This window comes from Hoplias malabaricus, chromosome 11 (assembly GCF_029633855.1).
Source record: "Hoplias malabaricus isolate fHopMal1 chromosome 11, fHopMal1.hap1, whole genome shotgun sequence".
Lineage (NCBI taxonomy): Eukaryota > Metazoa > Chordata > Actinopteri > Characiformes > Erythrinidae > Hoplias > Hoplias malabaricus.
In genome coordinates, this window is record NC_089810.1 from 17,408,534 (window position 1) to 17,422,770 (window position 14,237).

Here is a 14,237-nt window from a genome sequence, read left to right on the forward strand (position 1 = left end):
ACATTTGGAATATGCCTAATACAGCGATAATATAGTATGGTTATCTGGCTGGAATACTCAAAACTCAGTTTTCACTAAAAGCAGTGAAATACTTTGATGACTGCAAAAATGGCAAGTCCCTTATGGGACATCCCTAATATAAAATGTACAGATGAGCCAAAAAAAAACCTAAGAAAATCTATACAGATTTAAGAACAAAATTGTGAAATAGATGTTATACACACTATATTATGCATTAAATAGAAAAGAGGAGTTAAGTAAAATACAGAAGTGAATGTGCAACTGCGCAAGAGATAATATAATAAATAATGTGATTAATGTTGATGTTCAGTGAAATGGGGGGCATCATACCTTCCCAGAGAGAGGCCAACTCTGCTGTCTTGAACTCTTGATCTCGGTGGGCTAAACCATCTCCGGGGATTGAACTGACCATTTCCTAATGATGTACCCAATGCTTGCACTGCATCTCGACCAAAACTACTTTCTAATAAATGACTTCTCTTTTATCAGGTTTCTCAGAAGAATGAATCTGAAACTGAGCTTGTGAAGTGTACTATTGCTGTGTTTGTCTTCAGGGAGGATGAACATGGAGAGTGAGTGTATGGAGGCGGCCAGTCAGTGTATATGTTTTACATTACGAAAGTTTGCTTGACGTAAATTATTTTGTTTGTGTTTATTTGTCTTAAAACATCCTGACTATATTGCTAAAGATTTTAAATTTCATATTTTATTTATTTGTTATGTACGCAGAAAGTTTATGCAGAAAAGAAATTGCTTTGACTGCAAAAATAACTCTAATCTTTGGGAAATACCTAATATAAAAGTTTTAATAGACACATGGTTTATTTATTGTTTTCATGTATAAGTATATGCAGAAAAGATTGCATATTTAAAGAAATCTTAATTTTTTGCAAGTAAGTGAACATTGAATAGGAAATTTTTTAGTTATAACTAAAGTGAAATTTCTACTTTCATAATAAAGCTTATGTATATTTTGAGTGTGAGTTTTGAGTTGGGAGAAATAAATATATATTATTGGCCTATTTTGTATGTTTTAGGCTTGGGACTAAAGAAAATATATTGATTAAAGTAAAATTATACATTTTAGTTTGTAATTAATCAGAAAATTAACTTGAGAAAAGCTAAAATTTGAGTATGTCTATTAGTTTATTTTAAATAAAACTATGGTTGAATACAATATTAAACAAAAGGTTTTTCCAAAGTAAAAAAATCAACATTGTTACAAACAGTGTAAGTGTATTTTTCTAAGTTGATTTAAGTATGCTTAGTAACTTGCAGTTTTTAGATTGATTTCAACTATTTCATGCTTGGCCTGGTTATTAAATGCATGAAAAACTTGCAGTTGAATTGCCTTCTTCCCTCTAATGAGCTTCCAGTAACTTGACATTGAAAATTTGAAAGTCATTGTAACAAATATTGTAAAACATCTCAAGAACTACTGAATGTGTTGAATAAACTTAGGATTTGAAGTTAGTCACATTTAATATGAAAAGAAATCAGGTATGGAGTTTGAAATGAATTAAGATCCATTTGGCTAAAATACATGTTTTGGTAGAATTTTAATTGTGATGAAGATACACAGTTCAATTTGAAAAACATCAAACCCATTTTACCTGAGCAGGGCAATTCTGTTTAATATTAAAATATAATCAAGCTGTTTAAACTACAGGATTTTACTTGAATTAATTTGCTGTCAAGTTCATGCAACTATAAAATTCTGTTTGAACTGAATGATCACTTGTTTACATTAACTTAAAAATGTAATCTTAAGGGCAGAAATATTGTGTTGACTCAACAAATTATGTTAAGTGATGTTGCCTTTATGCCAAGTTTCAATAACCACACTTTCTGAGTTTACTTAACCCACTGATGGTATGAGTCAGACTGATGAGGGCAGCCTTTAGAAAATGGTTGCGAAAAGCAGTCTGTGTTCTCTGCTGACACATAATCTGTGGAATTAGTTTTCTCTATCGTGGTACAATTTTCTTAACTATCTGACTTTTTTTCTTCAGCATCATTGAGAACCTTAGTCATTTGATAGGAAACGTTATCTTATTACTCTTGGATGTAATGATTTGGGTGAGCTTTCTGTCTGCATGCATTAAGCTTTGCCCACTGTATGCGCTGCCCACTTTAGCCAAAGAAGCCAGCTGACCAGCACAAATTTATCAGAGCCTGATTGCATTGCTGCTTCTGTGTGGACGACGTCTTGTGCATGAATGACAGTCTGGTGGCCACTGGGGGTTCCCTGCCCTGGTGGAAACTATTTGTTATTTTTGAAAAAAAATTGGAATGAACACAACATTCAGATTCAGTTTCATAAATAGAAAAATAGTACAAAAGATGAATCTGGGTTCTCTACTTATTCAGTGGAACTCATTTTCTCTACCGTGGTTAAAATTTCTCTGGCCTTCACAGGTTCTGTATGGACCAGAAAGTACCTTGAGAATGAGGTGTTTCTTCCATTTGGGCCAGTGTATTGTTCCCCAGGAGAAAGGTGAATTAGGTGGGTTTTTAAAATTTTTTTTACAAATAGGGGCCACCACACCAGTGCCTTGGAGGAAGATTAGAGTCTGAAGCGGTTGAAGAGTTGTGTCTGTGTTCTCTGATGTGGGATTAGTCAGCGGGACTAGTTTTCTCTATTGTGGTAGAATTTTCTTTTCTTCACCATGATTGAGAACCCTAGTCATTTGATAGGAAACGGTATCTTGTTAAATTTACATGTCAGCCAACCTGCCCCTTTCTTTCAGTCCGGGTGGTGCTGAGATTACTTGAATTTTCAGATTTCTTTACCTCAGGGCCAAAGGTTCAGTACTCTCAAAAGATGACCAATATAAGATGTGAAGTATGTCATGTGGGTTACACTCGATCGATCATCATTATTATTATTATTATTAGTAGTAGTAGTAATTTCTTTTTGTAATATTGAGAAAACTAATTATTATTTTTAAATAATTCTGCTTATTGGGCTCAGCAACTTGATGCCAGAAATGCCATATAATGCAATGTTTTATTTATTTTAAACCCCACCCCAACCCCCCTCTCTCTCTCTCTCTCTCTCTCTCTTTCTCTCTCTCTCTCTCTCTCTCTCTCTCTCTCTCTCTCTCTCTCTTCAGAGCAACAATTATATAACAGCTCTATTATTATTTGTGGCTCTGGTTCAAACTTAATTAAGCACGATTTGTTTTTTTCCGCTTTTGGTTTTTGCTGTGTAGTTTGTAGACGGTCCCTTAGCTCTCGCGGAGATAGAAGCCCTTAGAAACCAATGTATTTCGAGGTTTTCAAAAGGCGAACATTTCTGATATAAACTGAGTTGTAGCTGCTTGTCTTGGATCCCAAAAAACAATACTTTGCAACTATCAACTCCGTATCATGCACCGTTCGAGAGCTAGAAGATATAAATCTGAAAATGGGAACTTAGCGATTGTGAAACCTCCTGACCCACTGCCTCGTAAGTTTTGTTTTTGAGAAAACGAAAGAGTTTACTCTTGCTGGAGCAGAAAGAATGGCAACCAGCGCGTTCTCTGAGGACGATTTTTCTTGTCCTGTGTGCTATGACATCTTCAGCGACCCCGTGGTTCTGCTGTGCTCTCACACCTTTTGTAGAGCGTGTTTGCTTCAGTTTTGGGAGGAAAAGGGATGTCGAGAATGCCCCTTGTGCAGAAAGATATCCCGAAATGCACATCCGCCGTGCAATCTTGCTCTGAAGAATCTCTGCGAAGCTTTGGTAAAGGAGAGAAGCTTGATGACTTCACTAGGATCTGAGATTCTCTGTAAACTCCACAAAGAAAAACTCAAGCTCTTTTGCCTGGATGACCTAAAGCCTATATGTGTGGTTTGTCGGGACTCTAACACACACAATACACACAGCTGTCGTGCAGCAGATGAAGTAGCAGTTGAACTTAAGGTAAGGTGACAAATGGTTATGGACTGCACAAACATCCCATGTAGTAAAAGATGCTATTTCAAGTGTGAACTAGTTCAGATTATGTTTTGTTCAACAATGCCGTCCATGGCTTCACTCTATAAGTGTGGTATTAGAGCATGGGACATGGCAGCCCTCCCCCACTCCCCAATTTCTCAATAGAATACACACATCTGTTATCAGACTTGGCACTTGTCCTCCAAGTGTCTTTCAGTGTATAATGCAACATTAGCTCCAGTTTGCTGCATTTGCACTGACTAAGAATAGTGTCTTGTGCACAAGTGTGCAATCTCTTCTACCAACTAGTGTAAATTGGTATATATACTTATAATGCCTTATCAAACAAATTACAAACATCATATGGAATTCTAAACTATTACATGGTATATATAGGAATACCATATGATACTTAATGATATTTTATTGTTTTGTATGAGGGCTCATTAATATTTTTTTATTTGAAACAGGAGCAAATCAAGTCTAAGTTGAGGCCTTTAGAAGACAATCTAAGAGGATTTGAGGAACTTAGGCGAATATGTGTCGAAACAGCAGAACACACAAAGGTAATGTGTCTCCACATTTACTACAAAGTAACTGAACTCTCTAAGTTTGCTTTTTCCTCTGCTTTACTTCTTTTTTGTCTTTAAATCCAAGCTCCAGTGTGAGGACACAGAGAAGAAGATTAAGGAAGAGTTTTTGAAGCTTCATAAGTTTTTACAAGAGGAAGAGGCTGCCCGGATTGTAGTGCTAAGGCAGGAGAATGAGCTGAAAAGCCAGATGCTGAAGAAAAAGATTGAAGACATGAACCGGGAAATAATGTACCTCACAGCCACCATTCGATCTGTTAATAAACAGATTGAAGCAGATAACATCACATTTCTACAGGTAAAACCTGCTGTTTTAACTTTGTTTATGCTTAATTTATTACACACTGATATTATTCAGCCAATGTTCTGAAATTTACATTATGAACAGGGGAATTGTCCTCCTTTTGGCATTAACAGGTGCTTATCTTCTGGTAAACCATTACATTAATTGTTTGTACACTGCTGTGAGCATTTTATTGAATTCAGCTATGAGAGAATTAATGCGACCAAGTACTGATGTTCAAGGACTAGTTCGGGATCACAAATGCCATTCCAACTCATCCCCAAGGTACTGAATTGTGCTCCAGCACATCAGAGCACTCCATAGTCCAATATTGTGGGTCTTCACACGCAGGTAACCAGTGCTTGGTGTTGATCTTGTTGAACTTGGCTCATGTGGCAGCTCCAGAGCGTCCTCTAGTGGCACTACATTCCAGTGGAGATTTTATAAAATGCACTTTGGTGCTGATTTTACCCATTTCAATTAGAAGAGCTCCTTAAAGACTCTACATATAGTCTGCTGTTGGGTAGGTAGAAAAATAATAAGATACTGTTTATTATCTCACAGCAAATGTAATTCTTGTTGTTTTGCAGAAGTACAAAGCTTCTCTGAAAAGGTAAGGCCCTGCGTCCTTTATTTTTCTCTTAATTTATTCACCATATTCATAACAGCACAGATTTTTTGTGTTCTTCTAGAACTCAGTGTAAACTAAAGGATACAGAACCTATCTATGGAGCTTTGATTAATGTACCTCAACACCTGAAGAACCTGAAGTCTAGCGTTTGGGAGAAGATGAAAGATATAGTTAAGTACGGTAAGTTGAACTAAGACATATATTCACTCAGACATGGGGAGCATGTTGGATTACAGTAAGTTTTGCTTTACATGCATACAACAGAAGTGTGTCTGGCCCCAGTTTTTTTGTTTCTATCAGTTTAGGAGCTGTTCAGTACAACAAAAGCTCTACAACCACTGCAGAATATTACTAATAAATTATTTTAAAAAAAGACTAAACTGTGTAGTAACAAACTTGTCTTCAAACACTGCTTCATAGTTGGAAGTTACTTGTGAGGGCCTCGTAATAAATTAACATCACAAGGATGAACTATGTTCCATCTCAAATTTGGACTTAAGTAAGTTGTTACTATTTTCTTTCAGCTGGATACTTATTAACCCTTTAAAACCTGATACAGTTTTTTTAATCACACATTATGTGGCCCTTTAATTAAAAATATAAATGTTAATTTATAAATTTTGGATCATATAATTTCTGAATCCATCATATTTAGGCATTTACCAATATTTTTTTTTCTTTAATTGGTCTTTCATTTAGTTCACTGCATCAGTTAAAAGTTCTTCAGACTTCTTTACAATTTTTTCTTAATATAGATTGATTTCACTTAAACAATCTCTGTTCTTCAGAACTTATCAGGAAAACATAACATGAGCTGACGAGACACTGCTCCAGAGGTCCTTGACCCACGAGTACTGTGTTCTTCTCTCTGACCTTTTTACATTTCATATACTGGTGGTAATAAAACCACAAAGACTTTTTTTGTTGATCTGCACAATAGTGCTTCCATATTTATAGGAACTACAGTTATTTCTGTTACCATCTGAACCTTGCCTTGAGGTATGAGGTCATTCAACAGAACGCCCATACTCCTCTGTTTCATCTTCCTCCTCTGAATCTGTCTCACAGAATCTATGTCGACATCTGAGCCAACACATTTTGCACAAAAAGGCTTTCGGGAAAATAAAAATACATTTTTGTTTCATAAAAATGCTTTGTGACATTGTTTTGCTGCTGTAGAGAGCAGATTTTCTGAATATTTATTATAATTAATGAGCATTTGACAGGTAGAATACACTGCATCTATGAAATGAAAGAAAAATGCTTAGTTTTACTACAAGTAACATCATACAAATCACACCTGGAATTGTTTCAGTTTAGTAAAAAGTAGCCTTGAAATTTTCTCCTGTGTTTTATATGATGATAGCAGCAATTTTGTAATGGTTTGGCAAATGCATGGAAATCCTTCCATTTCCACAGGTTAAAATTTTGTTTCTGTATTTCTCTCTATTAGAAGATCCAAAGATGTATTCATTAGAGATCCATATATTCATACACAGCTTGTTTTTAAATTTACCTGACATAATTTCCAAATGATTCTCTCCTTTCTGGTTTAATGGTACACTGCATGACTTATTTTCCCTCTTTTCTAAACATATGTAGCTCCTGTGACTCTGGACCCCAACACAGCACATAAGAACATCTACGTGTCTTCTGACCTGAGCAGTGTGAGTCTCAGGGCAGTCATGCAAACCTGCCCTGATAACCCTGAGAGATTTACTTACTATCAATTCCTTCTGGGTTCTGAGAGTTTTGGGCCAGGGACTCATTACTGGGATGTAGATGTGGGAAGGTGTGAAGAATGGGCTCTGGGGGTGTGTAAAGAATCTGCTCATAGAGGAGATCAGTTCCTGGTAAGTGGTGTGTGGCGTGTGTGGTTCTCGTCTGGTGTTTACCGGGCAGACTCCTCTGAAAATCGCTACATCCTGCTCCCAGTTAAACAAAAGCAGCAAATAATCAGAGTTCACCTGGACTGGGACAGAGGAAAAATCTCATTCTACAACCCTGTCACTAAAACACAGCTACACACCTTTAAACACAAGTTCACTGAGAGACTGTGTCCTACATTTTCATGTGGAAGCCTCTCTCATTTTTTGAGAATCCTGCCACTGAAAGCCAGCATGACCCTGAATTTCAGTGATACAGACTGAAATCTCTCTGAAATTATTGTTAACTGCCAAACTGGTGACATACAACTGCTAAATGTCTGTTTGTTCAGGGTTTACGGGAATTGTTTTCCTACTAAGTAGTTCCAGTTAAAAGGAAAGGGAAAAGGTGAGAACATAATTCCAAGTGCTTTAATGAAAAACAGGTAATTTAACAATGCAAACTGTATTGTTTACCTTGTGGGTGATAGGTAGCATATGAAAACCAAAAACACCCCACTGTTTGTATAATCCAAATCACTTGAGATTTGTTGTATTATGAGGTTTTAAACTCTGCTTTTCACCATAAACCAGTCAGACTGACCTTACTTCATAACAGGTAAACTATGTCGAAATTAAGTCGAATTCCCATTTAACAGGACAGAACGCCCACTCACCTGTCATTTGACAGGTGCAGGTAGATCAGGTGACATACCACAGTAAGTGCATGGCCCTGTGCTATAGACAAATCTAGCTGTTCTCCAGTTTCTTTGGAGAAGTCTTTCATTGCTGTCCGAAAGATGTATCTCCAAAATTGTAACTTTACAGGAACTTCTACTCTTCAGCTTCCAGTAGTCCAACTCTTACAAAGGGGCTTTGAATATGTGGATTTACTTCAGTTCTTCCTCATCACACATTCCACATGAAATCAAACACTAGATATACTGAGCGTGATGACATTTGGTCTTCCTGCCTTGTTCAGAGGAACTCAGAGTGGGTGTCCAGTCCTTTTAAATGGAAATTTGAAGCTTCACACAAACATGAATGTGAAACAAACACAAATCTGCTTGCATTAAAAAATCTAGCAATTATTAGTCAAATTAATAATGCTTGTTTGTTAATATTTTTTTCTGGTTTATAATGTGTAAATCTAGTGTAGTTGTGTATGAAACTTGTGCACATATAAAACATACAACAAGACTGTTACTTTAAAAAAAACTAGACACCAGCGGGCATTTTAGATGTATTATTTGTGTTTTTCTTTCACTGATTTATCCGTTATGTTCAGGGTTGTGCACATACACTGGATGGGATGCCAGTCATCACTTATTCATCCAGGCCCTCATCTCATGCTGAAACTGTGATTTATAAAGAAATACTAGGCATAAAAATGAGCGGATTGACTCATGCTTACACAAAAAAAAAAAAAAAAAAATTGAGAACAGAGCATATTCAATAATCTTTCATTTGTTTTCATAAAGTTTTTATATGTTAAAATTTCATTGCTTGCTTTATCTCATTCTTACAGAGCCCCTAAAATCTCATGGTAGAAAAATATTATTTAGACACTTAATTCGTTCAGTCAGTTTAATAATCTGTTCCCTCAGTTTAATAATCCGTTCCCTCAATTTAATAGTCTGTTCCCTCAATTTAATAATCTGTTCCCTCAGTTTAATAATCCGTTCCCTCAATTTAATAGTCTGTTCCCTCAATTTAATAATCTGTTCCCTCAGTTTAATAATCCGTTCCCTCAATTTAATAGTCTGTTCCCTCAATTTAATAATCCGTTCCCTCAGTTTAGTAATCCGTTCCCTCAATTTAATAATCCGTTCCCTCAATTTATTAGTCTGTTCCCTCAATTTAATAGTCTGTTCCCTCAGTTTAATAATCCGTTCCCTCAATTTAATAGTCTGTTCCCTCAATTTAATAATCTGTTCCCTCAGTTTAATAATCCGTTCCCTCAATTTAATAGTCTGTTCCCTCAATTTAATAATCCGTTCCCTCAGTTTAGTAACCCTTTCCCTCAATTTAATAATCCGTTCCCTCAATTTAATAGTCTGTTCCCTCAATTTAATAGTCTGTTCCCTCAGTTTAATAATCCGTTCCCTCAATTTAATAGTCTGTTCCCTCAATTTAATAATCTGTTCCCTCAGTTTAATAATCCGTTCCCTCAATTTAATAGTCTGTTCCCTCAATTTAATAATCTGTTCCCTCAGTTTAATAATCCGTTCCCTCAATTTAGTAGTCTGTTCCCTCAATTTAATAGTCTGTTCCCTCAATTTAATAATCCGTTCCCTCAGTTTAGTAATCCGTTCCCTCAATTTAATAATCCGTTCCCTCAATTTAATAATCCGTTCCCTCAGTTTAATAATTCGTTCTCAACAGGGAACGAATTATTAAACTGAGGGAACGGATTATTAAATTGAGGGAACGGATTATTAAATTGAGGGAACAGACTATTAAATTGAGGGAACGGATTATTAAACTGAGGGAACAGATTATTAAATTGAGGGAACAGACTATTAAATTGAGGGAACGGATTATTAAACTGAGGGAACAGACTATTAAATTGAGGGAACAGACTATTAAATTGAGGGAACGGATTATTAAATTGAGGGAAAGGGTTACTAAACTGAGGGAACAGACTATTAAATTGAGGGAACGGATTATTAAACTGAGGGAACAGACTATTAAATTGAGGGAACAGACTATTAAATTGAGGGAACGGATTATTAAATTGAGGGAACGGGTTACTAAACTGAGGGAACGGATTATTAAATTGAGGGAACAGACTATTAAATTGAGGGAACGGATTATTAAACTGAGGGAACAGATTATTAAATTGAGGGAACAGACTATTAAATTGAGGGAACGGATTATTAAACTGAGGGAACAGACTATTAAATTGAGGGAACAGACTAATAAATTGAGGGAACGGATCCGTTCCCTCAGTTTAATAATTCGTTCCCTGTTGAGAACGAATTAGTTCTCCGTTAAATAACTATACTCTATTTTATCTCTCTGTAATATTTTTATTTGCAATGTGCCTTTTATACTTTTATAATAATAACAACAATAATCAGTATTATCATTAATTTTATTTACATATATGCCACTTTTCAAAAACAATTAATCTCCATAGTATATAGACAGTAGGTCATTCTGAGCTGTAAGTATTTGCTTATTGTTACAGGTGTAATTATATAGCTATTGCCAGTCCACCTATTTTAAGGTGTCTTCAAAAATTGAAGACCCAAAAGTTTTAATAGTGAAAATAATAAGGTTTTGCAAACAAAATCACCACATACATGCTTCTTTTTGTCCATACATTTCCACTTCTTTTGGGGTACACTTCCTTTTTTCCTACGCTCCTCATCCCTGTTTTGATGAGAGTGTGGAGCAAGTAGGGGAGGTAGTTATTTTTCCTCTTTGCTGAATGAATTTTATCATTGTATTTCTCACAGTAAACAACAGGAATGTCACACCATTTGTGGTTAGTATGCATTGCACCAAATACTGTTTAGAATGAAATAATTTGAAAACAGATACATGTGTTTGAATGATGTGTGTATTTGTTCTAGCACTTTTCTGATTTTATATTCATTCATTCATTCATTGCTTGTAACCACTTATCCACTTCAGGGTCGTGGTCTGATTTGTTAATAACACTAATACTAATGCAAATAATTATAATAGGAAGATATTAATTTTTTCTCACAATATGCAATCATGGAAGGACTTGCACTTTCTCCAGGGTGTGTTACTGCCTTGCGACCAGTGGTTCTGGGTAGGCTCCCAGAATGAATGAATGAATATGCCGTAATGATGGTGAAATTTGCAGTCAATTGGACTTTATTACATGTATAGTATTCATTAAAGAAACAGAAAAAAATCCCTCTCTGCTTCTTGTCTGTGCTATTTCTCTTTTCTCTAGCATCTTCTCCCTTACAGCAGGGGGTTATTCCATAAAGCAGGATTTCTCAATTAACTAGCTTACTTAAGCCCTAAGTTCATGACTATCCAAAAGTAGTGTCTCTCAGCTGTGTTCATATTGGACAATTTGAATTTGGGCTTAAATGACCTGAATAAAGTGAGAAATCCTGCTTTATGGATTACCCCCATTTCTGTAAAACAGTACAGAACAGAACTGAACTCATCTTCATAGTAAACTTATGACTTATGTCAGTGATTGTGGAAAAGAAAAAAGACCCACTTAAGCAGCATAATTAAACACTGATTTATTCTGCCTCAGCCCACACAGAATATCACTGTGTATTTACCTTAGATAACTGTCTATCAATGATAAATGGGTTTATTTTCAAAGTAAAATGTATATTTTTCCACACATCTACATGAATACAATGAGTTGTAAATAAAGAAAAAACACATTTCAGTTTTGAAAAAATATTAAACCTAGCCAGACAGATCCTTGTTTGTGCAGTTACTCACTTCTTGAAGATAAACTTCTCTTCTGTGGAAGTTGCTACATATGGCGTGCAAACAAGGCCAAAATCGACATTTACGTCTGTACACATTAAAAAAATCACATGTCCAGACGTAAACAGTTTGACACCTTAATGCATCTTACACCTTACAGTGCATCAGTGAACTATAATATGAATATATCTGCATGTGTTTAAGGGATCATGACTAAAGCTTACAATGTACAACATTTGAATATCCTTATTTATGAGATGCATACACTTTACAATGTAATGCCTACTAAGAATGACACACATGCAATGGTAGCAGTATGTCATTTGCACATGACAGCACACACTGCATATGCATATTCTTGCCTCTTTTGCTCAACAGTTGTACAGAGTCATAAAAGCACATTTCCTTTTCCAATCATTTGTCTACAGATTCTGTAGAAATAAAGAAGCAGGTTAATAAAACACATTCATATTCACTTTGGAAATGTATTGACTTTATTAAATGTATAAAAAATGTATATTGCAAATTTAGTGAAAAGTGCAAGATGTTGTACAGGTAAGTCTTTACAAGTAAAAAATAACACCTCTGCAAAACAAACGTTGCCTGTACATGTAAAAGAAATATGTCTCATTCCATCAACATGCATGGATTTTATGTCTGGACACATAGTATTTTTATGTGTATAGGCGTTATATGTACAGGAAAAAATACGTCTACACACATGCCATCTTTAAAGTAAAAAAAAAAAACTCACTCCATCCATATGCACACATTTTACATCTGGACTCAATATATTTATGTGTACAGGCATTAGAATTAAGACATTTTGGCCCTGAATGCATGCCATATCCTCCCATGGTGGTGTGTACCTCACACCTTCTTCTCAGGGCCCGCCTCCCTCCTATTGTTTTGCTCCTCATGTCAAACATTCAAAAAAGGGAGCAAGAAGAACAGCGTGAAGGAAGTATAGTATGTAGTGCCAAAACCTCGAAAGAAGTTTCACCTAGTAACGGCATATATGAATGTCTACAGATGATAAAAATCTACAGCAGTCAGAATGTCTTCAAATAACAGAAAATTATGGCATGCATTTGGGGCCAAAACCATGTCCGATCGCTCACCTGGACACATAAAGATATTGTGTCCACACTTAAATAAATGATGTGTAAATAACAAAAATTCACATGTAAATATATTACATGTACAGATGGCAAAATGTATATGTTTAAGGAACCAGGACAAAGCATGACAAGATCTAACATTTAAGATCTTCTATGCACCATGATACAAACGCCTATGTCACCATACCTCATATGAACATAAATATGCCACAACATCATGATCATGTGACTATGTTATTTTCCTCATGATCTCTTTCAACCTGAGAAATGTTTATTTTCTTCTGAACTGTAAACAGGTTTTTGCAGATTGCATGTGTGTGTGTGAGTGAGAGAGAGAGAGAGAGAGAGAGAGAGAGAGGTGTGAGTGAGAGACTGACAAATAGTGACTGTTCAATCACTCGCCGTTTCTGCAGAAACTGCACTCTCTAGTTATATCTGCTCAAGCTCTTCCTGCTTCCTGCTTCTTCCGCCACATGTAAAATAAATTGATAAAATATAATATATTTTTGCATGAGGGGACGGCGTGGTGGTGCAGCAGGTAGTGTTGCTGTCACACAGCTCCAGGGACCTGGAGGTTGTGGGTTCCAGGTCACTGTCTGTGAGGAGTTTGGTATGTTCTCTCCGTGTCTGCATGGGTTTCCTCCGGCTGCTCCGATTTCCTCCCACGATCCAAAAACACATGTTGATAGGTGGATTGGTAACTCAAAAGTGTCCGTAGGTGTGAATGTGTGAGTGAATGTGTTGCCCTGTGAAGGATTGGCGGCCCCTCCAGGGTGTGTTCCTGCCTTGTGCCCAATGATTTCAGGTAGGCTCTTTACCCACCGCAAAATAGATAAGCGGTTACAGACAACAAATAAATTAATGTATATTTATTACATGTACAGATGACAGATGTACAATTCAACACAGTTTTGGCCCCAAATGCATGCCATACAACACTACCCGTTGCATCATTATGCCGCCTCAAAACTTTTTGGAAACATTGGTTCCAAGCTTTTAATAAAGTGACACTTTCTGTTCTCTATTTTTTATTTTTTATTTTTGCCCACATTTCTAAGGTATGTTATTGTTATGAGAAGAATGAAGCAATGAGGGGAAAAATGGTGTTTGTATAGAACACAGATAACTAAGATTATGAACACATAACATTTCATAATTACACAATTATGTGCATGAGGTAATGTTATTCAGAAAACCAGTGGGAAATAAACGTCATAGTTTGTCTTTTGTCATTCTTTGGTTTTAAAACAACTTGGCAAAACCAACTTGCACACCAATTTCTTTAAAATATTCCCTTAAATGTATAAACAGACCATGGCTTATGGTACAAAGCATCTGGATCTTTTCCATCATTCTGGTTTGGTTAT

The 14,237-nt window shown here is 36.0% G+C and overlaps 1 protein-coding gene across 1 annotated transcript; it reads left to right on the forward strand.

The window, feature by feature from the left end:
• The first annotated feature begins 3,321 nt into the window (after positions 1–3,321).
• On the forward strand, positions 3,322–9,052 carry LOC136709415 (zinc-binding protein A33-like). Its single transcript, XM_066684636.1, has 6 exons — positions 3,322–3,928; positions 4,414–4,509; positions 4,601–4,831; positions 5,407–5,429; positions 5,509–5,627; positions 7,050–9,052. Exons 1-6 carry the CDS (start codon positions 3,527–3,529, stop codon positions 7,595–7,597), a joined length of 1,419 nt encoding a protein of 472 aa, XP_066540733.1. The 5' UTR covers positions 3,322–3,526; the 3' UTR covers positions 7,598–9,052.
• The last annotated feature ends 5,185 nt before the right edge of the window (positions 9,053–14,237 follow it).